This window comes from Mauremys reevesii, linkage group 10, assembly GCF_016161935.1.
Source record: "Mauremys reevesii isolate NIE-2019 linkage group 10, ASM1616193v1, whole genome shotgun sequence".
NCBI lineage: Eukaryota > Metazoa > Chordata > Testudines > Geoemydidae > Mauremys > Mauremys reevesii.
In genome coordinates this window covers 17,388,127-17,415,274 of record NC_052632.1, presented here as the reverse complement: position 1 = coordinate 17,415,274, position 27,148 = coordinate 17,388,127, and the positions used below count along the sequence as shown (strand labels likewise).

Below are 27,148 nucleotides of genomic sequence, written 5' to 3'. Positions count from 1 at the left end.
TTTGGTCCTTATATAGCATTGTACGCTTGTGAGGTCTGTCAGTGTATGATCCCTGCCTCAAAGAGCTTGTCATTTAAAGGCAAACACCAGTACAATACAAAACCACAGAAAAAGTTATACAATATAGGGGTGCGTGTGATATTGGTTACGTGAAACTAAATATTTTATTTTTACTTGGCTATCAGGTGTTGCTCTTCTTGATAATTTAGGGATCTGAAGCCAAAATTCAGTTTCTGCAGTTGCAGCCACAAGGCAACTGCAGGACACTTGCAGCTTGGTACTCATTAAATTTAATCTTGACTTAGGAAACAAAAGCTGTTCTGCATTGTTTCAGTGGAGCTCAGGCTTGTAGCTTTGCCAAACACTCCCTGACTACTGTAGATTTCCCCTATGTAGAGTGAAAATGGCCCTCATGAACATCCAATTGATTCAGTTGAGCATGCTTTAAGAGAACTGTGTAATAAATGGGTTGAAGTATCTCAAAGAGAGTGATACTTTGCTCCTGCTCTTGAATATGATGACATATAAAAAAATGCTTAATTTTCCTTTTTAGGCTTGCACATCCTCTGCTGGCACACACCTAGGGGCTGAATTTTGATGGTCACAACCCACTTAAACTGAGCTATTATAAACACCAGTAGAATAGCTAAAATCAGATTTTTTTTTCCTCTTTGATTTTGCCTTTGGTTATGCCCCACAAAAAAACCTCTTTTCTCATGTCTTTCCTATTTGCACTGTTCAGTCTCATTTGGAAATTTCAGTAGTTAAAATCAAGGCTAAGTGTGGGTGTGAGAAAGTGTTTCAATGCTGGGCTCAGTTGCAAAGGCCCATGGTCTTAAGCTAACTCAAAATAAATAAAGGATAATGCTATCATAGTTCCAACCAACTTCCTTGTGGGAACATGCCAGCTGCACAGATGGACAGGATCATAGTTGCAATAGTTCAATGAAATAAGCATAAATCTTCATATTTCACAGTTTTATGAACGGGGCCTCACAATTGCCATGTTTAATATTTATCTAAATTATACATATTTTACAGTCCAGGAAAAAGAAAGAATATGTATAATGAAAAACATAACTACTGACAACAGATTAATAAAGAAATTATGCACAGAGACGGCTCCAGGCACCAGCACGCCAAGCGCGTGCCTGGAGCGGCAAGCCATGGGGGGCGCTCTGCCGGTCGCCGCGAGGGCGGCAGGCAGGTTGCCTTCGGCAGCATGCCTGTGGAGGGTCCGCTGGTCCCATGGCTTCGGCAGACCTCCTGCAGGCGTGCCGCCGAACCCGCGGGACCGGGGACTTCCCACAGGCAAGCCGCCTTGGGCGGCAAAATGCCTAGAGCCGCCCCTGATTATGCATATGAATTTTGGAGTCTATCAGCATATCAGAATTGTTTCCCACTACAAAGAGTACATCTAAATCCCATATACCCAATGTGGGATAACTCTGAATTAAGATTTGGGATATACAAGAGAATTATCTATGCAGTATATGTTCCAAATACGTTATTGTTTCATGAGTTTTTATGGCACTTTACAAGAAGCAACAGTCTAATCCAAGAGAGTCAAAAACAGACCAAAAGGAGTGGGGTGGAATGGAAGAAACAAACAAACAAACAAAAATCATGTCACTTGGATGGTTTAGGTCAGGAGCACTTCCTATCAAATATTAATTATAATAGATGTATTGTTTACAAAATACCTGTATGAGACTGCACCAATCCATCAAGTACTAGTAAGTGTTTATTATGGATACAATGTGTAGTGCTCAGAGGTCACAATCAAGAACATGCTTGCATTGTGCTAGGTGCTATAAAAACACTAAGGGAGACATGGTCTCTTTCCCAAATAATTTACAGTCTAGGGCCCTGCAAAGATTTAAGCATCTGTGTAACTTTATGCACATGAGTAGCTTAACTGAAGCCAGTGGATCTATTCACTTGCATAAAGCTAGGGTTTGGGTCTTAGAATCCATATTAATTTTCCTGTTTTTAACACTCTGCTGGTGGTTGATGTCTATAATTTATTTTACTGGCTATTACAATACTTTTCTCCCATTTCACAACTGTGTTGAAGATGAACCAAAATTTCCAAGAGTCATATTTTGGGTTGATCATTTCCTCTGATATTCAGACACATGGTGCCACTGTATTTTGTAGAATAGCTGATTGTGCCTACCAGTCTGGAAATGGGTGTCAGAAGCAAATGATTATCCTTAGAGAAAGAATTTGGTTGGGTTGGGAGAACAGAGGAAGAAAATTGAATAGCCTAAAGTTGGAGAGTGAAAAGAAACAATACAAAAAAAACTTGGACAAGCACTCAAATGGAAAATATTTATTAGAACCACATCTCCAAACCTTTTGAGTTTCTTCACTAATTTCACTACTCTTCTTGAAATTGAGAGCAAACAGGCACCACTATATCTTCATGCAGGTCACATTGCTATACTCTCTAAATATGCCCATTTTGGAAAACAAACTGTGTATTCAGTCAGTTATTTACAGTAGGATAGCACAGCAGTGTTTTTTCCTACTCTGCAGCCTTTATTCTGGGTAACAGAGAGATTTTAGGATCTCAAGAATGCTACACATTTTTAACATGTAATTCTGCTCTAAAAAGTGATTATGTAACTAGGGCACCTTCTTATACAGCAGATGCTGAGTGTCTGCATTCAGTCAGATTTGCTTGCTTTAGTGAAAACACGTTTTATTGTTAGCCCTTCAGAACCAACATAGTTCTGGGACAGTGAACTATATCTTTTTCAGGTTCCCGACTCAACAGAACTGTTAACAAAATTCCAATTTTGGGCCACCTGTGTAACCTGATTGGCTACAACATATATCCTAGTTACACCTGTGCAACCTCACTAATGGTAACAGTGTTGTACAAGGTCTAACTGAAAACATAATTTAAGGACAATGTGGTTGCATTGTAAGTTGCAGTGTAACTGAAGTCACTGGATAGTGAACTCTCATGAAACAGATGTACTAACCTTCTAGTCCCACGTCAGGTGACTAGGACAGGCCAACCTCTTAGTTTTAGTTATATTTCCTGTTATAACACAAGCCTATTACTCATGGTAATGCATGAACAGGAAAGGAGACAGCTTTTCTCAGCTTTCCCGATGAGTTTGCCGGGCTGACATTTAGATAGACATCGTTACTTGAAAACTGAGCATGTTTGATAAGGGAACGATTGAGATATAAATAAGTGGGGATCCCGCCAAGCTCTCTGTACAAAGCCAGTAAAGTTCATTAGAACTTTCACTGTAAAAGACGTTACAGTTGGGTTTGAGGACCTCCCCCAACATGACCCTTCAACTCATCTTCCTAATTTCCATCTTCTCTTTGGTTCTCTTCTCAAACTAGTGGTTTCACTAGAGGGCGCACCGGTCCTAACTATGGAAGAGAAATTTTTTAGCTTGCTTTCGAGAAGTCTAAACAAACTGGAAAAGTTTCCCTTGCAACGTATTTGAACAAACCCTTCATCGGTTATGTTTAGTTCACTGGTGTATATTTTTAACTTCAGTGGCACAGATAAAATAATAGACCTTTTTATTGTCTGTTGAGTATTGATGCTATGTAACTGGAAATTTCCTTTGGCCCATGAGAGGGAAGCAACAGTGCAAAGGTAAAAGGGTTTTGCAATGTTATATATCGTTCATCAGTCTCAAGTAAGGGAATAAAACGTTACCAAGTGTTGTTTGGGGCATACACAGTCGGAGACCTAAAATATCTTAAAAGACAGAGCGATTAAACTCATCTTTAGTGTGTAAAGAGATTTTGCAGCTGTATTGAGCGTTATCGGGATTGTTGTGGTTGGGGAATTGATTAGCATCAATTTGCTGGCTAAATTACACTGGGGAAGAAGAACTGCCTGCTACTGCAGGTCCCTCTATCCCAGCAGGGCACATGGGCTCGGCAGTGGGTGAGAGTCGGCTTTTGCTAACTGGCTGAGCGTTTTCCAGGACAGGGTGACTGTGTAACTACCTGCACAAGCTGGGGCTCCTGGAGCTCGAGGCTCGGTCTGCATTGGCCTGGGGCTGCAGGTGGGGGCGCTGAGGCGGGATCTCGTGCGTTGCTGCAGGAAGCTGGACGGCGGCAGCCCCGTGAGCTGGGGCGGAGGAGCTGGAAGGTGGGGGTACCTGGTGCAGGGATGCGGTGGGATACTGGTCTGGGGGGCTGGATACTGGATTCCGGCGTAGCGGTGCTGGGGCCGCGGAGCTAGAAGCCAGACTCCCGCTGCAGGGCAGTTGGCAGCGGGGCTTATAGGCCAGTGGCACCGAGGAGGGGGTGGCTGGCGGGCAGCGCTCCCGGGGCAGGGGCGGGGAGCCCCAGCGCTGCAGGTGGAGGCGCCCGCGCCGTCCCGGCTCCCGCCGGCGGGGTGCAGGGGGGGCGGCTGGGCTGTCACCGGAGGGGGGCGGCCCGTTTCCAGCAGCCGGCGGTGGGCTGGGGCCTGGCGCGAGGGAGGGGCAGGCGCGTTTAATCCGGGATGCGGTAGCCCGGGGGCACTGACAGGAGAGGTGGGAAGCAGCGTCCCGCGGAGCCTGAGCCGCCTGCCCCTGCACACGCTGCCCGAGGAGCCGGGGCGCTCGGCCCTGCACAAGGTGGGTGAGGGCGCAGCCGCTGCTGGGCGAAGGAAGCTCCCTGGGCTAGAGCGGCCGCTGCTGCCAGTTACGCGGGGCTGTCGCCTGCCCCGGGAGGGAGGCGCCCCTGGTTGTTCCGGGGCTCCCGCTGCTGCCGTCCGGGGGCTACTGAAATCGGGGGAGGGGGCGCGGAAGGGGCCGGGGGCTCATACTCGGGCCCGTGCATTTGCTCCCTGGCGCAGGAGAGCGCGAGAGGCGAGGCACTGGCTCTGTGGCTGGCACGGTGCAAGGGGGGGGAGGATGTGAGGGGGGCGGAAAGCCCAGCTCATCTCAGCTCAGCACCGGGGGTAGCGCTAGCTTCAGGGGAGGGCAAGAGGGTGCTGAGCACGGGGCTGTGCCCAGGGACCCCCACGCCAAGGCGCTTTGACCGAGCCCTCAGCTGGCCGGAGCCTCGAACATTTGCGGTTTCCATTAGCGCCCCCCCCCCCGGTAACTCATTCGCCAGATTGGACAAAGCGATCCGCCAAAATAGTCAGGTCCTGTTGGTTGTACACGGAAGCGCCCTGCACTTCGCTTGTTGCGCGTCGCGGGGCTTCATTTGCTACACCGCGGCAGATCACTTTATAAAAAAGCCTAATGGGAATCGGTATCTACCAAAGCCTGCCAAATAGGCAGCTTGGCTCAGTTGTGTCAATCGCAGGCAGGGGCAATAATGGAGGGGGCGGAGGGGGACAGGGAATCTTCATTCTTGAAATGTTGTGGTTGATTAAAACTTTTGAATGACAAACGCACACGGCTGCCCTGCCGAACGGTGAGGAAGTAAACAGCCTGATTTCCGTAGGGAATCTTAGAGTTAGTTGACAGGTGCAAGAACGGGGCTGTTTGGATAGTTACTGTAGTTTTCCTTGGGGACATCTGGCCTATTTAAAAAGGAGAAGGGTGTGGGTGTGGGGGGGTGTTTTGTTTTAAGACTAGATTTGCATTTAGACTCCTGTGGGGCTTTGCACGGTGTCCCTGGAAGGAGGTGGGGAAGCGTGCGGTAACCTTTCTGATGAGATCATTTTGGTAATGCCGGTGTAGCCCGCTCCAGCTTTAAGCAGGAGGCGAAAAGGTTTGCAAACATTAAAGGTCAGTAACAATGAGTGGGCTTAGTACATGATTCCTTTGGTGGGTTTAAATGAAAGTTTTCAGTAAAAGCGGCGGACAGCTGGCTGTAACCGTCAAACGGAGGGTGATCTCTACTAAACTGATGGGCTTAGTTTTCCTTCCTTGGCCACTTGTCTATGAGCTGCGTGGCGCTAGCAGGGTTGGAAGCGGTGTCAATGAATGGCGACGTCCCGGGGCTGGCCCCTCAGCTCCGAGTGGGCGAGGATGCTGAAGAAAGAGCTCATCAAACATCCTCTTCTCTGAGGACTGGGATGGGAGGCGTTGCTGATTTGATAAATTGACTCGCACGTAGGAGAGACTCTAATTCGCCCCCTGTTGCCAGCTTCTCCAAACGTATTTGTTTCCCGTTCTGATCCCTCACTGGAACTACCTCACCTTGCAGGCTGTGCCTATGGAGTAAGCTGCCAGTCTGCTTTGCCGGCCAGCACAAACCTCGGGTGTTTGGGTTGCATTCCTTCCAAAGCCCAGTTCCCTGTCCTTGCCCGGTTTGTTTTAGTCACTGAGACTCTGGCAGGAGGCACTTGACTTTGTTTAATTATAACTGAAACCACCTCTCTCAGCAGAGCCAGGGCAGGAGGATGGCCAACCCCCAAACCACAGGGCTCTCCTGGGAGATCACTTGGCTTGCAGTTGTCATCTGTACCCATCTACAGGTAGGTGATGATCATGTTGCTCTGTTAACAGCCAGACATTGGTCTGCTGAGCATTTGAGACACTTCCATTTATTATTTTAAATGGAAAATTGTTGAGGCGACTGTGTGCCCCAGGCTCTAGTGATGCCATGAACAAGACTTTCCTGTCATTGAAGCTAGAGTCAAAGGAATTGATGCAGGAAATTGGTATTTTCCTTTTCCTTTCCGTTCTACCTGCCTTTACAACTTGGGACTCTCTTGCTAGGTGTCAAGGGGCTGGTCTGCTTCAACCTGATGCAGCTGCCTCTTGCCCCAGGAGACTTAGGAACAGAGAGTGCTCAGTTATAATGGTGATGAGGGCCATATAAGTATGTGGGTAGCTAGAGCCAAAACCCTTTGAAGCCAGTGGAAGTCTTTCTACTGACTTCAGAATGGGAGTTGGATCAGGTCCTTAGTGCATTCAGGATCCATGGAGGAAAGCCTTGGCTGCCAACTGATCTATTGCCTGACACATAAGTTTAATCAGTTCCAAGAAATGAGTAGTTTTAAAAATTGAGTGCTTCCATACAGCATAATGTCATCACAGTATGTCATTCTCTGCACTAATATTTCCCATAGTGCAGTAAATGTGAAGTGCTCTTTGAAGTTTTAAATCCCCACAAATCAAGAAATCTTTAGAAGAAGAAAGCAAAGTGAGTTTGACAACATTGCTGAAACAATATTTTACCAGTCTCTGAAAATCATACTGTGGTGAAACTTTTTTAAAATAAATACCTGATAAAACAATGATTTTGAATTAAGCAACCACAGATTTTGCTATTCATATTTATTTATTTGTTATTTGTATTGTGGTAGTACTGAGGGCCTACAGTCACTGACCAGAGCTCCACTGTGCTGTTTACAAATAGGCCCTGAAGAGTTTACACTCTAATTTGATAGGAGTAGTGGGGCAGACTGCCTAGCTAATTTTAAGATAAATAAGGCCTGGTCTACACACACAACTTAGCTTACTCTAGCTATGTTGCTCAGGGGTGTGAAAAAGTCACTTCTTGGGAGACTTAGTAAGACAACCTAAGCCTCAGTATAGACACTGCTAAGTTGATAGAGGAATTCCTCCATCAGCCAAGCTATCACCGCTCAGGGGGGTGAATTAACTACAGCGATGGAAAACCCTCTTCTGTTGCTGAAGCAAATATCTATACTATGATGCTACAGTGGCATAGTCGCAGCTGTGGTGCTGTAGTGCCTGTAGTGTAGAGAAGCCCAGAGCTTGATACATTTGAGAATGGGATTATAAAATGAGGTTTTTCTTCAAGGAGTGTCCCCACGGGTGCTCTACTTCAGACTTTCCACTTCAAGTGCACATGGGCACATTTTTGATTGCAGTGCCTGTTTGACCTGCACATGCACCCTACACATCCTTGTGCCCAGTAATGAAGATATATAGGAGTATGTGGGCCAACCGCCCTAAGTTCCTCACCAGCTGCCTTCTGCCTGAGATGAAGCATAGAGTGTGCCTGTTCTCTTCGCACTTAGTTTTCGTATAGTTAGTAGTGTTTGTTAGTTGGAACTGTTTCCCCTTTTTGTTTTTTACCCCCTTAAAGGGGTTGTTCTGGAGTTTGTTCTGGGGTATGTCAAGATCCCTGGGCTTTCAGAGGTGTCTTTCCTGATGGGAAGCTATCCTGGTCAGCGGCGGGCATCCTTGGTACCTCGGCTGTTTGGGAGGCACTGATATCCCTCGTAAGTGTAAAATCTGAAGCTCCTTTAAAAGTAGATCTCGAAAAAAATAGGGACATCAAGTTTAAATTATTATTCATAATGGAGCAAGCCTTAAGTCTGGCTTGCGACCTGTGTGCTGAAAACTCCCCTGAATGCATGCTTGTGAGTACTGCTAGTGCCCATCTACCTCAAGATCCTGGTCACTGGGAGGCACAAGGGACATATGTGCTGCTGCACCATCCATGGCTGGGTCTTGGTCACCAAAAGCAACAGGGCAGACAGCTTCTGCATCAATGTCCATGGTAAAGAGCAATGTGTTATCTAAGTTTCTGTATATTAATCTTGTGATTATGGACAAAACCTAAGTCCTATATTTTTTTTCTCTTCACTGTACTATTGAAGCCAGAACTGGCATGGTTCCCTCATCCCCACAAATGGTTTTGGCATTGCTTCAGTTGTCTCTGTGTGTCTCTTTTTTTTTAAAGAACACATTGAAGTAATCAATAGTCTGTTGTGAGTAGCTTCATGAACATTTTAAGCTGGGTCAAATTTTGGTCTTGACTGTCCTTTTTAATATTCTAATCTATTTGCCATGATTTTGGGCAGTATAATGCATGGATGCTAAACCCAACCTTGCAGGAAGCCCTTTATGCTCCTAAGTTTTAGCTGTTTTATCACACTTTTAGTGACATTAAAGCTATTTTACATTATTTAACATAACATTTCTGGTTTCTAATAACCATTAATTATTTAATTGGGGTTGCTTAGGGCCATACTCTGTGGGCCACACACGGCCATTCTATCCTCATATTGTACCATAACTTACAGTTGTGTTGTTTTTGGCTATTAAAATGCTTATGTGTGGAGCTCATCAATTTGAAACAAGTGGGTGCAGAGTAAGGTCAGAAGTCTGTGCCATGCCACTTGTGTGAAATTGATTAATTTTATCCTGCTTGAAGCAGGTACTGAATCAAATAATGACCAGGTTAAAAGAATCTGCTGGAAATGTGGCATGAATGTAATGCAAAGTAAACTGCAGAATTTGTTGTCAAAAGTAGGTAGTTATTATTGAGAAGAAGTATAATGAACTTGGGTTATAGGAGCTCATTCTGATTCTTGGATGCCATGGTGATGAGCACTGCATAAATGTCTAGATAGATTCTGACTCTGGAATTGCATTCCATAGGTTTTCAGTTTCTGTCTCAAGTTGCAGCAAGGCTAGTTTGTCATGTGCAGATTAATCATTATAATGGCAGATGATATTGCTGGCAATCGCTCCACCTACATAGGATAATCCAGTAAATATTTTACCATTGAATGCTTTAGTGTGGGCTTCCTCTTGAAGAAATCCATGTTGTGATCAAGGGTTGCAGCACAAATTTGACTCTTTGGGACCATAGAATTGATCAACTGATCATTCATAGGCGAGACCTTGGATTTTTTGTTTTGTATACATAGGTGCGACTTCTTAAGTCATGAGTGACTCTAATGAAGTTAGTGGAACTACACCAGTATGAAACTGGTGTAAATCAGAGCAGAAACAGGTCTGTACAGTTTTCTTCAGCCATTTTAAGTAAAAAAGATAGCAGAAGTGTCATTAAATCATTAATTATTTTCAAAGATCCAGGATGATGAATCTGTATCTACAGTGACTTCTGTACTCCCCACTGTCCCAGAATCAGTACTTGAATTTGTGGCCATTCACTAAATATTTCTGTGAGCTCACACTTGCCCTTCACTTGGTTTTAAACACTCACGTGTATATGTTTCTGAGTATGCAAACAATGTTCTAGCACAAAAATGAGTTGCTCCCTTGTGTTGCTAGATGGCAATGGTACAAAAGATGTGTTGTAGATATGATGGAGGCTGAAAAGACAAATAGTTTGAAAATTAATATACATAAAAGAAGTACTTAAATGCAGTTTTGTTGTTTTTACATTTATCTCTTAAGGAGACCTGATTCTGCATGGTGATAATGGAGACAACTTCTCCCTCTCATCATGGGATCGGTTTCCTGGTAGGTTTATTAGGTTACACACACTTTAGTTAAGGTAGGTTTATTAGGTACACACACTTTTCATGAAATATGTTAATTTATATCCTTAATAATGGACTAGCTGTGGTTATTAGTGATAGCTAGCAAATTTAAACAGACAAAATATTTATTTCCATCAATAATTTTCACACCCAGATTTCATACTGTGCACTCAGTTACTCTTTGCTGTGTGGTTTTCAAAGCACAGATACAATGACAGTTTAAGATGCTATTGTTTTGAGAGTTGTACTAGATAAGCCCTTTCTGAACAGGGTGACCAGATGTCTCATTTTCATAGGGACAGTCCTGTTTTTGGGGACTTTTTCTTATATAGGCTCCTATTACTCCCCACCCCCTGTCCCGTTATTTCACAGTTGATATCTGGTCACCCTATCTCTGAATCTGTTCATTTTATCTTTTTGAGAAATGGAATTGATAATATCTGAGGATAGAATAAGAACAAATACCCTTGTAATGTCCAGACAAGGTGTATTCAACCAGGCTTTCTTTGGAAAAATGAGTTTCATAGTCCACATATAATTGGAACTAGTGCTGTTTGCTGCCTTAATTTGTGTTTCTGCAATCCCTACATGTATTCTGTTCCTTTTTCTAATCTGTAATATTCTGGATTCAAAAGATATACATGCTGAAAACATTATCTTGCTCAAACTGATTCTGCCAAAAACTACCAACATAGTAAATGTCTTTAAAGTTAGGTTGATGTTGCAAGTCCAAAAATCTGATGTCCATTATATGACATAGTGAACTTGGAGACCATATTCATGGAAAACTTTTGGAATACTGTTTTACAGTAACTGAGTGTATTGTATACTAATGTTCAGAAAGTAGAGTATGATCCACATACCATACGAGAGTCAGGATGCTTAACCCACTCAATAATCTTCATGAAAAAATGTCATGATGAGATTTGCAAATCCTGAGCCAAAGCTAGAACAGTTAAATTGTTTCTGTGCAGGTTTAAGACACTTGGAGTAAAATCCTGGCCCCACTGAAGTCAATAGGAGTGTTCCCATTGATCTCAGTTGGTACAGGATTTCATCTTGTATGTTTTGAAGATAGAACCTTGCCCTTCCCCATCCCTCAGACAAGCAGCACTTAAGAGACTCTGCAGAATATACTTTATCTTGAAGTATCCGTTATCACTGACAAACTTGTTATTCAGTGACAGCTTTACCAGGAAGCTTATGTAAATTCCTGTAGTGAATTTATGACTAATAGTGGTTGCTCAACTAATATTCATGGGATTGGAACTGCTGCTGGCCCCAATTTGCAATCCAAAAGAATTGGATTACCAGATTATTTCTCTATGAATTTAAGTCTGTGACTCAAGTCACAAACTGTGAGGATGAATGCTCTTTTTTTTTTTATTTAAAGTTTACTCTGATCAAAAATAGACTAAAATCAACACTAGAAGATGACCAAGGGACTGGGTTGTCACCAGTATCAATGAAGTGACTTGCTTTAATATTTTAGAAAGACTTATCAATGGTTTCTTGTCAAACTGGGAGAGCACATCGAACTGGGAGGAGTCGCACAGGGTTCAGTCCTGGGACTGGTATTAGTCAATATTTTCATTAATGACTTGGATGATGGAGTGGAGTGCAATGCTTATAAAATTTGCAGATGATGCCAAACTGGAAGGAGTTGCAAGCACTTTGGAGGATTGGATTAGAAGTCAAAATGACCTTGATAAATTGTAGAATTGGTTTGAAATCAACCAGATGCAATTCAATAAAGATAAGTGCCAAGTATTTTAATTAGGAAGGAAAAATCAAATGCACAACTACAATATGGGGAAGTAACTGGCTATTTGTTAGTACTTCTGAAGAGGATCTGTGGGTTACAGTAGACCACAAATTGAATATGAGTCAACAATGTGATACAGTTGTGAAAAAGGCTAGTACAATTCTGGGGTGAATTAACAGGAGTGTTGTATGTAAGAAACGGGAGGTAATTGTTCCATTCTACTTGGCACTGGTGAGGCTGGAATACTGTGTCCAGTTCTACTCCAGGCTAGTGGGAGCTGCTGGAAACGGTGTGGGCTGAGGGACATACTGGCTGCCGCTTCCAGCAGCTTCCATTGGCCTGGAGCAGCGAACTGCGGCCAGTGGGAGCTGCGATTGGCCGGACCTGCAGATGTAGCAGGTAAACAAACCAGCCTGGCCCACCAGGGGCTTTCCCTACACAAGCGGTGTCCCAAGTTTGGGAAACACTGGTCTAGATGATGGTTGGGAATGGGGTAGATTTGCTTGATCCTGCCTCAGTGCAGGGGGCTGGACTTGATGACTGATTTTACAAGGTCCCTTCCAGCCATACATTTCTAGGATTTTATTTTTCCATTTTTTGCATGAATATTTCTATTGTAGTGATTATTAGTGGTGTCACATACATAGATGTTTTGTAATGGCACAGTTCAAGCAAGTAAAGCTTACTCATACTGTCTCAAAAATGTGTCTTAAAACTGCCTTAGAGAGACCACCCCAATGGAGAAAAGGTGATTCAGTCTCCATCACCATTTTGACCTTAGTTTCCTGTGACTTTCAACAATGGTGCCAGTTAGTACTAATTTTGTTGGTAGTTTTATGTTGTGGTCACACAAAGAATTGCACTGAGATCACCCAGATAGTTATGCATTGACCTCCTGCCAACCAGTATAGTAGCTGGGCTACCAAGATATCAAAAACTTGCCTAGGAGCCTCTGTGTAGGAATAATCTTTTGTAAATGAATAACATAACTTTGATAAGATAAATTAGGTAAACAAACCTAAGAATGGCTCTGGTTTGATATCCCCCCCCAGCTTTAGTAGATATGTGAAGGCTTAATGGCAGATAATTGCTCATTCAGCCTATATTCTGTGCAAATGGATATCTCATGCTCCTTACCAAATCAGTCTGGTATTGAGGCTGCAGTTTTGCATAGCACACCAAATTCCATTCCTGCCCTTGTCGCACAGGAAACCTGAGGGCATGATTCTGCTCCTATTAAAGCAGTATTGCTAACCTCGGCTGATCAAAAATAATGAGTTAGGCCCCCCAAAATCATGAGATTATCTTAAATGTCATAATTAAAAATATTATTTGTTTTATTTTAATTTTTAAAGTTTGCCTTCTGGTTTCTGAGCCAGTTTCAAGTCTTCCTCTGCAACTGTGTGGCCTAGAATCTTGCTTTTTTATTGTTTTTAAAAACTGAAATTCTTATGTAGTCACTTGACTGTAGGCGTTGGGGCTTTAAAAAACACCAGTTATCATGAAGGTTGCAATAAAATCACAAGAGTTGGCAACATTCTGCGGTCAATTGCAAAACTCCTATTAACTTCAATGGGAGCAGGTATTTAATTGGGCTCTCTATTTGAGTTTGTTTCATAAGAATACTGTAAAAAATCTCTGGAGATGGAATAGTGTTGCATTAATGTTATGCAAATTTTGGACATTACAACAGCTCAAATGTGCCATTAAATCAGTGGCTGCCAAAATTTTTTAGAGCTGATAAATTGTGCATGGCCACAATACATTATCTTCAATCCAATACAGTCTTAATGGAACAATTGCAGTGTAATTCTTAAGATGCAAAATCCTCCTGAAATAGTTTGTATATAGTGAAAGAGTTAGTTTGGTTTTGGAGTGCAGTTCATTAGTGTTCTTAGTGAGCTCAGCATTCCAGACTAGACATTGGGTATAGCCATGGCAACTCCAGAAACCACTGAGTGAGGGTAGCCTGGTTCTGAAGGAAGGACTTACAAAGGAAAAGCAGAGAGCTGGTGGAACTGGAGTTGGCATTCAAAGGAGTGAGGCTGGAGTGGGTCTTAGGTCAACTTCTGCATGCAGCTTGCCATTAGAGGGGTCTTATTTTGAAGGCAGGTCTGTTCAATTATCTGGTCACTCAATTATTACTTAAGCCTGTTCTACACCTAAAATTTAGGCTATGTCTGTACTACAGACCGTACGGTGGCACAACTGTACCACTGCAGCTGTGCTGCTATAAGGTCTCCCATATAGCCGCTGTATGCCAGCGGGAGAGAGCTCTCCCAACGGCATAACTAAACCACCCTCAATGAGCGGCAGTAGCTATGTTGGCGGGAGAGTGTCTCCTGCTGTGCTGACATAGTGCTGTCCACACCGGTGTTTTTGTTGGTGAAACTTATGTTGGTCAGGGGTGTGTTTTTTCACATCTCTGACTGACAAAAGTTTTACTGACAAAAGTGCTAGTGTAGGCTGATTCTTAGGTTGTCCAAGCTATGTTGCTCAGGGGTGTGAAAAATTCACTGCTCTGACAGATGTTGCTAAGCTGACCTAAGCCCTAGTATAGACACCACTAAGTCTATGGAAGAATTCTTCCATCAACCTTGCTACTGCCTCTTTGAAAGTTGGATTTACTACAGTAATGGAAGCACTTCCATCTCTGTAGTAAGTGACTCCACTATAGCAGTGCAGCTGCAGCACGGCCGTTGTGTGCCACTATAGTGTTTCTAGTGTAGACATACCCTTACTTATGTGCAGTGTCCTGAAAGAGGTTTTAAATCTTCGTCAGTTTAGGGATAAGAGTATTGTTTCTGTTTCTCTTTTTGCAACATTTCCTTTGTACATATATTAAGAATGGATATCAAAAGCTTATAAAATTTAAAATACAGGCTTTATTTGTGTCTGTGTATTTGTTTTTAATGTGGTCTCACTCCTTAGCTGTGCAGTAATGCACTGGAATCCTGTGAATCTTGTGTGATGTTCAGATCAACCTATCACACTTATACAAATACAAATGAAATTCTCCTTTGTGCAGAGGATCCACAAAAGTAGTGTGCACTACTTAAGATCTACCCATCCTTCTTCACAGGGCTGCATGTGAATTATCCAGTTTAGGTTCTAGAACAGGGGTGGACAAACTTTGTGGCCCTCGGGCCACATCGGGGTGGGGAAATTGTATGCAGAGCCATGAATGTAGGGCTGGGGCAGGAGTGTGGGAGGGGATGGTATGTGCAGTAAGGGGATTAAAACAAGGGCTTGGTGCAGGAGGGGGCTCAGGGCAGGGGGTTGGGGTGTGGGGTGCAGGACGGAGCTCAAGGCAGGGGGCTGGGGTCCAGGAGGGGGTGCAGAGTGTGGGAGGGGGCTCAGGGCAGGATGTGGGGTGCAGGAAGGGTGCGGGGTGCAGGAGGGGGCTCAGGGCAGGGGTGCAGGAGAGGTAAGGAGTGCAGCAGGGGGCTCAGGGCAGGGAGTTGGGGTGCAGGAGGGGTGGAGCAGGGGGCTCAAGATGGGGGTTAAGGGGCTCAGGGCAGGGGTTTGGGGTGCGGGGTGCATGAGGGGTTTGGGGTGTGGGGTCTGGCTTGGCGCCACTTACCTCGAGCAGCTCCGGAGTGACATAGGTTAGGGGTTTGTTCCAGGAGTGGGTGGGTGAGATTCTGTGGCCTGCATTGAGCAGGAGGTCAGACTAGATGACCATGATGGTCCCTTCTGACCTTAAGGCTATGAGTCGCGCAGTGGGGCTAAGGCAGGTCCCGTGCCGCTCCCAGAAGTGGCCAGCATGTCCAGCAGTGGCTTCTGGGGGTGGTGTGATGGCTCCGTCATGCGCTGCCCTCACCTGTGGGTACCACCCCAGAAGCTCACATTGGCCCTATAAATACCTTTTCCTTTGCACTCTTCCCATCAGAATGAGGGTTTTCAAAAATATCTGCTAAACTCTGTATATTGTCAGCTGCTATTGAATTCCAGGGCCACATTTTCAAAACAGCCTCAGTCTATTTTTGTATGCAATTTTGCATGCTCATTTTTTTGACCACTGTCACCTGCACACAGGTGATTAAAATTATGCACTTAACCTGCTTAGGCACTTCTGTAGATTTTACTTTATGTGCCTATTTCCTAGGAATTCAATAGGAGTAAGGCACTTAATCCATTTAGGTGCCTACTGGGATTTTCAAAAACATATATCTTCATCTGTAGGCTCCTCAATACATTTGAAAATCTGGCTTCAAGAGCCTAAATCAGTTTTGAATTGAGACTTCAGCTCCTAAGTCATTTAGGCACTTTTGATCATTTTACTCTTAAATCTGAAAAATAGGTTTGTGATGTGTGCAGATATAGTGCTTGAAAATTGCATGTGCAAACATTACATGTGCACAAAAGGAAAATTTGGACTGAAATATCACTTCCAGACATCATGTTATATAAATTATTGTTTTGGAATGGTGTTATTTCTGTTTCTAATTTATATTTATTAGATTTAACATCATTATGGAAAGAAAATGAAAACAGTCCTCCCAATCTGTTTTGAGTAATGTGGTTTCCAGGAATTGTCAGTTTGTCATACTTCTGGATTCACTAGAAAAACGGTGAACACAAGTCAACTTGATTGAAATGTAAAACAATGTTAAAAATGCACTTAAGGGTGTAATTACTAGATTGCTGTTGTATGCTAACTGTTGTCATTACTGTCACAGTGGGAGATCTCCACTGTTTATCAATGCTATTTTATAGAACTAAGTAAGTGGAGCATTTATTTTTTTGGGGAAACAATGTCTTGTTTCTCTCTTTGTACAATGTTTTTTCTGTCGTCAGTTGGTTTGTCAAAAACCTAGATTGCTTAAGATTTATGGGATACATTCTCTTGTTGGTACATGCAAGCTTCTTAGAGTATGTACTGTGTATGTGTATGTTGGATGACCTACTGTGGTTGGCTGTCTGGGCCGTGGCAAACCGCAGGAGAGTTTTAAATACAGGGTCTGTACGTTTATTACTTAATACAAAGTAAAATTGGGCTGATACTGACATACCTGCACTTCCATGTAATGGAGGAGTAAGGCCGGGTATCCCTCTGTTCAGTAATAAATGTTTCCTGGCCTGCATCTTGCAGGAGAAGCCCTTGCAAGTTTGCAGAAATTGGCTTCGCTCCGAGCTTGCTGATTCAGTTAGAAATTAGCTAGTCCCTAAAAGAACTTGTTTTTTTCTTTTGGTTATTGTTATTTTACTTGTGTGTTTGTTTGTCGATACTGTAGGCCATATACTGGCATGCAGAGGAGATGTGAAAAGCTAATGCAAATAGTGGCCTGTTTTAAAACATGATTTGGCTTCCTGACTTGGGGAGAGTCCTTTTTTATAAAAGGTCTTGAAGCAGTCTTTCATTTGGAGACTCAAAACACACCCCAATTAATCTTAAACTGTTCCCTGGTTGATTGACATGGCTACTGACTGAGATCAGCCAGTTGTGTAGTATTGTCTTTAGTATAGACTGCTTATAGGGCAGTGATGTTCTAGTTGGAGCACTTAGGGTACACTCAGCATATTGCTGCTTTTTCAGCTGACCCCATCAATGCTTGTTCAAAAGGCAAGGGAAAGAGTCTACTTACTACCAGAAATATGTTCTCCATGTGCTTTATGGATTCTGGGCACTTCCTATAGTAGTATTACCATGTAATTTCTATTCTGTAGAACTATGGATTCAAATAATACCAGAAGCTGATGCACCATTTGGGTGGTGGTCTATGATTGTACTTCACTCAAAAGTGGTCTGATTCTGTAACCCTTGCTCACATGAGTTTTTTCAGTGAAGGCAATGAGATTCCTTATGTTGTTAATGGCTGCACTTTCTGCCTAGAGTACAGTCTGTGAAGCTTTCACTCTTGAACCATTGTTTAAAAGTTTACATTTTTGTTTTTTAAATTTGTCTCCAGACTTTCAGTTGGTACAAGATTAATAAGCAACTCTTTATTTGTTTCATATTTTTTTCCCTTTGTGTTCTACTCAGAAACTCTATAGACTGTTCTTTTAGGTTTGCAGAGAGACTGGCTATGCTGACTGATTGCTGTGGTGTTCTGTTTGTCAGTCTCATGCTAATATTTCCTTGCTACTGAGGGAGCACGGCAAAGTAATGGCTACTGATATTTTACTAAATAAGTCTTGGCATAATGTGCACTTTCACCATGTGATCAGTCCTGTGAGCAAGATGCACATATTCCAGACTCCTTCCCTGCATGACTGTGTGTTTTGCTTAACCTCAGTGTGGTATCAGGCACTCAAACTTTACATTTTCCTTTCCGACCCCTTTGAATTAGATTTTAGAATACAATAGGCTGGTTTAATACTATAACAAAAGCTCCAGAATGCCATCTTAATGTATGGTTTTGTACTGTGTAGCTGTTTGTCTTATGCTAAGAGGAAGCTATAAATGTATTTTTAATGCCAAGAGTTAGACTTAAAATGCATTACTCACCCTGTGGGAATAGCTTGAAAATTAGTAAGCAATTAGATTAGTAGGAAAACACATTTTACTTAGTTTTGTGAGTCTCATGGGCCTTTCGAATATCCTGTTAATATTACCTTTTTAAATCACAACCTTTTAAATCTTTACATAGTTTTAAATAACAGTTGTTCTTTGAAAGTGAAAATTATCCATATTTTTATTTAATGGGTCTAAGTTGCCTCATGGAAACATGATTAATATGCAATAGGAAATATGATTGGTTGTATCCTGAACCAGTGTAGGCTAAATGTAATACTTTAAAAAACTTACACAGTTTCTGTAGGGATAACAGAGATGTATTCGGAAAAACTAAACTTTCAGAGGTGACACACCCCTTTGCAGAGGGCCAGCACAGGAACTGTATATTGCTATGGCTTCAATTAAGCCCTTAAGTATAGTGGGGACATATGTAATACATGGTCTTGTTCTGATCCTCTGTGCAGGGGAGAATTTCACCCTCAATGACCACCTGTGAAATGTTATAACAAAAATGCTTATTTTTGTGGCAGGCTTGAGAATTTTGTGAGCCAGCCATCATTTAGAAACCATTATTTTTTTTAAAAAAGTTGCAAAAAAGTAGAAGAATTTATAAGCCAACATTGCTCATTTTTTCAGTCTGTAATGCCAATACTCCAACAGGGTAGTGCACAAAGGAAGTCGCTGCTCTCTTTGACTGTAATGTAGGAGTGGCGAATAAAGGCCTGATCATTCATTATCTGGGCAAAATTCCCATTAATTGACTTCAGCAGTAGTTTTGCCTGAGTGGGGACTACAGGCCTGGCCACATATTCCCAGATCCTGGAATCAGATCCATGTTTGCAGAGCCCCATACACTTTGGTGGGGCTGTGTGCAGGCATAAACTCCAGATGAGTGGGCTAGTTCCAGGACTGGGATTTAAATTTATAAAGTTCAGGATTTCTACTTCAGTAGGACTGTACTGTGAATGCTGAGCACAGGCAAAACTGCCAGTGAAGTCAATGGGAGCTTTGCCTGAAACATAAGTGGGAGTTTTTCCTGAGTAAGGCCTACCCGTAAGAAGCAAATCTAAGCTGAATTTCATTAGTGTTAACTAGTTGGTTATGATATCCGATCCTCTTGGATGGTGTGAATCATTTTATTTTTTCTCCATTTTACTACAAAGGATAGATGACATTTAAAGCTGTTTCCACAGCTGTTAGTTTTCTTAGAAATTGGCTCTGTTTATTCTTTTTTGGGAAGAAAAAAAGATCTTCAGAAAGATAATTTGTGTTTTGCTTATAACCCTTGCAAAATTTGAAGTGATTCCTGTTTTCTGCAGTCACTTTTTATTGTGTCATTGAGGAGCGTTTTATCAGGTGTTCCAGACCATCTCTGTTGGCAGGGATTTCCCTGAATTACTGCAGAGGGAAACATCAGAAATGGTCCTTAGTGCATGTATGCTATTTTTCAAAAGAATTGAAGCAGAACATGGAAATTCACTTTTAAAAATCTATGTGGCTTTTTGCCATCTAAGCTGTATTTAAAAGATTCTTTTGAACCCTTTAAGTGGTTGTACTCTCCACTGCACAGTGCATTTGTTCTGATGTAAGTAAGAGGAAAACATGAGTCCATCATAAATAAAGAAGATCTGATATAGAGTTGAATTCTACATATAGCATTTTGTCCATGCATATGAAAATTGACATCATTGTACTGGAATGTTGACCGTGTTTTGCATTTTGCAAGCTGCTTTTACTGGAAAGCATGTGTTTCAAAGGGAGTTTTTTATTTTTATAAGTCTTTGTCTCCATAATAGCTCAGTATTATTTTGCATGTGGAATTCAACTATGAATAAAATTTAACTCATGAAATAAGAGATGCTCCAACATAAAATATTTTTTGCATAATTCATTAATAACTGGTAACATGCATGCCCTCATCAGAAAAATCAAAGATAATGATTAACTAGATTCTAGCACACTTACTCAAGTTGAGTAGTACCTTACTCTGAGTAGTGCCTTTGATTAGTAGCGCCTCTCATGAAAGAGAGAGATCTCAACATGATTCATGTGTAGGGGCATAATCTGGCCCCTAGAATTTAGTAGTAATTGTATAGAAAAATCAATCCTTTTAGAGAGCTTTCAATATTATGGAAACTGTGCATTATTATGATCTAGATTAAAGCTGTAAATCAACACTGGGAAAACATTTAGGGCCTAATGCAAATCTAAACTATATATGTTTTTTACACTAATCTAAATTCATTGGTTGCAGCTGAGCTTATCTTGATTTACCCTGATGTAAGTGACATCAGAATCAGGCCCTTGGAGTGTGATAATCTGCTGAAGATATTTCAGTGTAGGGGCAATAAACTATTCCCTCTTCCAACCCATAGCACTGTGTACATCCATAGACTACTACTTCTTTAATCCCCCTAGCTTGCTTCTACCCACAGGGCCACTGTGCATCCCTACTAACCTCACCATCTCCTCATGTGTTTCTCAATCCCTCATGACCCCCAAAGCTTCCCTATTTACCATGCTGAGTACTGTGTCTCCCCTAGAGCGCACTCCGTTTCTCCCACAGCCTATCTTGCCTCCTTGGATCCACATGCTCTCCATGAGGAAGGCAGCTGAGGAGTCAAGAAGGCAGGCTTGTAGCATTGGAAAATGGAAGTAGCCAATGAACTTGACAGTTCAATTAGATACTGTCAAAATTCAATTAGACTGTCCCTAAGTAGAGGACTATAAACTGCTGGCCTGTCTCTCCAGCCCAGGAAGGATAGACACCATGCATGGAGTCTGGTTCAGACCTGGTTCTGGCCCCTTTTCTCAAGTCTTCAGCTTTATTTCTTCCACGTAAAACTGGTAACACAAATTCCACATCCCAAACCTGTTCCTTCCCCTGACTCAGGGGCTTCCTGCCACTGCTTCTCTGCTTCTAGAAGCTCTTCCTCAGTCCTTCTAAAGGCTGTCTGGTTGGGAGTCAGACTGCTACAGGCACCGACCTGCTTCCTGCAGCTCTCCCATCAAACTGTGAATATGTCTACGCTTTGAGCTGTGAGTATAATTCCCATCTTGAGGAGACAGACATGAAGTAGCTCTCATCGAGCTTGCGTTCTAAAAATAGAATGTAGTTGCCGCAGTGCAAGAGGCGGGAGAGGCAAGCCACCCTGAGTATGTGCGTGGTGTCTCTGACAGGCATGCACTCAGGGCTGTGAGCTCCTCCCGCCATTTGTGCTCCCATTACTGTGTTCTGATATTAATGCGCTAGCTCAGTGAGGTAGCTGATAAGTCACAGGTGAATGTGGGTCCAGCTTCCCATAAGGGACTTGCAATCCTGTGAAAGGGTTTAAGAACCAGATCCTCAAAGGTATTTAGCTACTAACTCCCAGGCATTATGTACCTAAATATATTTGAGGATCTGGCTTCAGTCCCAGTCACAGGGTTGTAAGCCTGAAGGCCCAGATCCTCAAAGGTATTTAGGTGCCTAATTCTTTATATGTTTAATTTTAACATTTCAAAAGTGACTTATGTCCAGTAAATCCTTGGGGATGAGGGGGAAGAGAAAGAGAAAGTGTTTCTTTGCAGTCTGTGTAGTCTTCCCCCCGTCCCCCACAAAAAAGTGAGGGGGGGAAAGGGGGGGGAATTTAAAAAATGGAACATTTTAAAAAATCATTAAAAAATTTATTCTTCCTTTGAAGTATTTGTGACGGTACCACCCATAAGGCGTTATGGAAATATGCTTAGAATGTGTTTTATGTGCTACATACGCCATGTAACATATCTCTGTAAAGGTTATGATCTACTGAATGTATTAATCCTATTTGTATGCATGTATCATTTTTGTATTCAAAGTTATGAATGTTATGAATTTTGGCTGTGTACTGGCTTGATTTCTAATTAACCTTAGTAGAGCATTTGGTCAGTTCCTGGAGAAAGGAATGTTGAAATTAAGTACCTAATCAAGAAACACTTAAAGGACAATGGATCTTGGAATGCTCCAATCCACATAAGAAGTCTACTTGAGGACGTTCAAGGTAGCATGTAAACAGTGGATGCTACCTGTAAAAACTGTAAGTCATGCATGGACATGTGACTTGCCCAGGTGACTCCTAAACTCCATCTTGGAGCTGGACTTTGCATAGGAGAGAGGAGGGGGGTCTCCACCCACAAGAGAAAGTCTATTTAAACCCCTGTGAGACTCCTCCATTTTGTCTTCAGCTGAGCTAAAGAGGGAGCCTCTCCACTCCTCAGAGTACTTGAAAGAAACTGGAACAAAGGACAGTAACTACAGGGGGTGTGAGTGACTGCTGGACCCAGGCTAAAAGGAGATTAGTCTGTAAAAGGGAGCATTCTGGAACTGGTGAGGATCTTATCTAATCAAACTGAATACAGATATAGATTTGTGCATTTTATTTTATTTTGCTTGGTGACTTACTTTGTTCTGTTACTACTTGGAACCACTTAAATCCTACTTTCTGTATTTAATAAAATCACTTTTTCCTTATTAATTAACTCAGAGTATGTATTACCTGCGGGGAGCAAACAACTGTGCATATCTCTCTATCAGTGTTATAGAGGGCGAGCAATTTGAGTTTACCCTGTATAAGCTTTATGCAGGGTAAAACAGATTTATTTGGGTTAGATCCCATTGGGAGTTGGGCATCTGCGTGTTAAAGACAGGAACACTTCTGTTAGCTGCTTTCAGGTAAACTGCAGCTTTGGGGCAAGTAATTCAGACCCTGGGTCTTTGTTGAAGCAGATGGGTGTGTCTGGCTCAGCAGGACAGGGTGCTGGGGTACTGAGCTGGCAGGGGAAGCAGGGGTAGAAGTAGTCTTGGCACATCGGATGGCAGCTCCCAAGGGGGTTTCTGTGATCAAACCCATCACAATATTATGATGTCAAATTTGGAGACTGAGTTCATCATTAAAGTGTGAAACAAAGGGATTATGGTCCTGTTTGTGCAAAATTTCAGTGCAACCTTAGCTATGGATAGGCTGACCAGATATCCCGATTTTATAGGGACAGTCCCGATTTGGGGGGGCTTTTTCTTACATAGGCACCTATTATTCCCCACCCCCTGTCCCGATTTTTCACACTTGCCCTCTGGTCACCCTAGCTATGAAGTCAGTACCAAAGCCTCTGTTATATTCTTCTCAAAGTATACAAAACAACATAGAATCAGGTACAGCATTCACATGAACTTAGTTAGAGACACTATATCAGATGTGGCCATCTTGATGATAGATTCTTATCTGCAGTTAAGCTTCAAGACTGCCATGCAAGAACAACATGTATGTGGTTTTGTGGTTACACTCTGGAATAATTTTAAATAGAGAAAGTGGATACAATTTGATGTCCTGGCATGTTTAAACAACTGCTGCTAAAAATGGGGATTGAAAAGGAGTTTCATGCTCCAGGCAGCTTGAATATTTGTTCTGATTTGTGGCTGCATACTGAGGAATGACAGGTTTTGTAAGAAGATAGGCCTGCTTGCTAAACTTGAATGTTGAATTAGAATGAGCTCTTATGGTGCACTTGTATAAGTGGGGGGGGGAAAAATCTTCACTCCGGATAATGTTTTATAGCAATTTCATTAGATTTCAGTAAAATGTATTAGGAACTGGTTAGAGGAGGAATATTATATATTTAGTCCTGAGGAGGTAGCAAGGTAATGTCACTTTAAATATGAAATTTAGAATGTAGTAAAACACATATGAGTATGACAGATTATCATGCATCCTGCTTTCACGGACCTCTAATATTCTCTGCAGAGGAATCTGCTGTATCAATATTTTTCGGTTCTGTTCAGCAAATTATTTTTTTTTATTTATAACACAACAGGTAAATGAAGTGCTTCTATGATACTCTAGTGCCCTCTGACCCACATTTAAAAGTACATTGGAAGGCCCTGATCCTGCAATCGCTTACATGCATGAGTAACTTTGTACAGATGTGTAGCTCTAATGAGGCCCAACCTTGCAGTTTTGTATACATAGTTTACTGTCTCTTTTGTCTCATTTGACTATTTTTTTCCAGAATTTTATTCAGCTAGGATGACATGTAGTTCATCTGCCTAAAGCCAGCACCACAAGCTGTATGTGATGAAATGGCTGGGGGCTAGAGGGTTGAAATCTATTCCCTCAACCCAAAATGAGATTGTGGCACAGCTCATCTGTGGTCACTACACCATTCTTGGGCTGCCATGACAGCTGCGGCCTCGTCCTACCTTTTACATGAAGAGTTAAGACCAGTGGATTTCTGTAATTGCAATAGCCGTTTTACTGCCCTCCACTGCTCTGTAAGGGACTAGCACAGTGCTCAGCTACCCCAGGATGTACGGGAGTTGTGGAGCCCCCTCTGCTGGACAGTTCTGCTTGCGCTGCCCTATGGAAGGGAAACCTAGAGCTCTAGTGGTTCTTAGGGCCGTATGTGAACCCAGCACAACCATGAGAATTTCACCCGTTGTTGTTGTTGTTGTTGTTTTTTTCCCCCTCTGGATTCTCCAGCAGAGATCTTTGAATTAAAATATGGGGAAATGACACACCTTTAAAAATAATATGTAATTGAAAAATAACTTTTATGCATGATTATTGTTGATTTTCAATCATAACAGGTAAAATTCTGCCAGCTAATTTTACATCCCCAGCGTCCAATTAATATTGCCATTTTAGCTACCTAAGACTTCTTTTATAGGTTAGTTCTAGACTCCTATTTCAAGCATAGCAAGCTTTGTACAAGCTTTATTGTTCAGAATGAAATTTAAGCTTTATTAGGATTAAGTGTTTAATAGCATAATTTGCTGCATATGTTGCAAATACAAACTGCTATGAATAGATCCTCTGTAACAAAAAAGTATTTAATATGTTATATATGGACTTAAATCCAATATGTTATCTTTAACTAAAGGAAATTTATAAAAAAGAGCTTTACAGAGGGGGTTTTATTCTATCAACTTCAATTTCTTTAAAACTTTTCAGAACTGAAATTGAATTGGGTTGGATTATTTTTAGATTTTTTTTTTTAAAGAAATGGTGCTACCATCACTTCTTTTATTTCCTGAATAATAATCCAAGTAATAGTACAGGATTGCCAGTGTTTTACATGTTTGACAGGAGAAAAATATTAGTAGGGTGGTAGGTAAGTATTTAGTATAATGGATTACCACAGAGTTCTGTCAACTTGTAGCTTCATTGAGGATTTAGATGTGCCGCTTACCTTAATGCTAGTGGGAGTTTTGCATGTAAATATCATATGTATTAATGGGGTGAAAATAAAGACTACTGTATTCTGCTTACCCAGGAAACACCAGAATTTAAGACTGTTAATTAAGAATGAGTGTCGTTTTGGCTTGGGGCTGAGGCTCGAGGAACCCTAGTATTCTCCAGTCTACATAAAATGTTCATTAATCTGCATAATGCAAGTGACTGGTTTGGGAGATCTCAGTGGCTTTTAAGCAAGCTGGGATGTTTCCCTGTTTGTAAATAGTAGTGATGAATGGCTTTGTCTTATTTTGGGATTTAGAAACCTTATTAGGTTATCTCAACAGAGGGCTTTGACTTCTTGCATAAATTTGGAGATTTTATTACTGCTCCACACTTCCTTCTAACGTATTCAGCTCCTTTTTATTCCAGGAAGTAATTTTATATTGGTGGGTAATTTTTCCATTTTTAGCCTTCTGTTTTTTGAATTTGCTACGTTTCATTATTTAGTGTTCTATAAAATATGTTCCTGCTGCCATTATTAAAGCTGGAATAAAATAGAAGATAAGGAAAATAGATGCATGCAGGAGCCTTAAGAGGAGAGAGAAATCAGGAGTAAGGGACAAATCCTGCTCAATTTATTCGCAAAAGTTAACAGGGTGGCTGATTTCAGTATCCCATGTGTAGGTGCAGGACTCTTCTGAGTCCTTTGGATGTTAGGTGCTTGAACCTATATGAAGGTGCAGTGTAGTTATGCTCAGCCAGAATAGCAGGTGGGTTTTGTATTCTCCAGCCAGGATAAAATGGATTGGAGTATCTTTCTGGATAGAGAGAACTAAGATCTGGGACAGGGAGGTCCAGCACTGATAATCCCAGGTACAGCCAAGCTTTGGAAGAAAATGTGGGTTAAGATTTATGTTTGGCTGCTGTTTGAGTCACTAAATCCCAGGGAGTGTGTATGTTTGGATTGTATGTAATGTGTTTACTTTATTCAGAGTAGGGTGGGAGCTACACTGTTTACATAGCCCCAATGAAGTCAACAGGATTACTTACATGATTAAGGCCAGCAGGATTTGGCTATGAAAGTAAGAGTATTTTATAGCATTTTTACCTGTAAGGCAACAAAAGATGTGGAGCACCATATAGTTAGGCAGAGTAAGATCAGCACAGGCATTTGGTGTCATAAAATTCTGCAGTCTTGTTTGCAAGGATAACTGATTACACTGTAAAAAGAACAGGAGTACTTGTGGCACCTTAGAGACTAACACATTTATTTGAACATGAGTTTTCGTGGGCTACAGCTCACTTCTTCGGATGCATAGAATGGAACATATAGTGAGGAGATATATATACACATACAGAGAGCATGTAAAGGTGGGAGTTGTTTTACCAACTCTGAGACCAATTTTAAGTAAGAGAAAAAACTTTTGAAGTGATAATCAAGATAGCCCAGTACAGACAGTTTTGATAAGAAGTGTGAGAATACTTACATGGAGAGATTACACTGTACAAGTCGTAGCTTCAACAGCTTCTGGTGATGTGAGCTCTTCCTACATGAGGTTCGAGATCACCGATTAATTTAATCCTGTGTGTCTTCA

At 41.9% G+C, this 27,148-nt stretch overlaps 1 protein-coding gene across 12 annotated transcripts in view; it reads left to right on the top strand.

Annotated features, from left to right (window-relative positions):
• Positions 1–2,980: 2,980 nt before the first annotated feature.
• ADAMTSL3 (ADAMTS like 3) overlaps positions 2,981–27,148 on the top strand; it is a 274,175-nt gene continuing 250,007 nt past the window's right edge. For 3 of the 12 annotated variants that reach the window (XR_005585749.1, XR_005585750.1, XM_039492781.1), the window contains exons 1-2: positions 4,455–4,607; positions 6,317–6,406. Coding sequence is in view for 10 of the 12 variants with exons in the window: in XM_039492781.1 (XP_039348715.1) it covers positions 6,332–6,406 (75 nt within the window). In the remaining 2 variants the exon portion in view is untranslated. Of the gene's footprint in view, positions 3,012–3,253; positions 3,632–3,869; positions 3,975–4,073; positions 4,136–4,454; positions 4,608–4,954; positions 4,964–5,696; positions 5,715–6,313; positions 6,407–27,148 lie in introns of those variants that run through there. The other 9 variants (XM_039492793.1, XM_039492789.1, XM_039492785.1 and 6 more) reach the window with 9 other exon arrangements.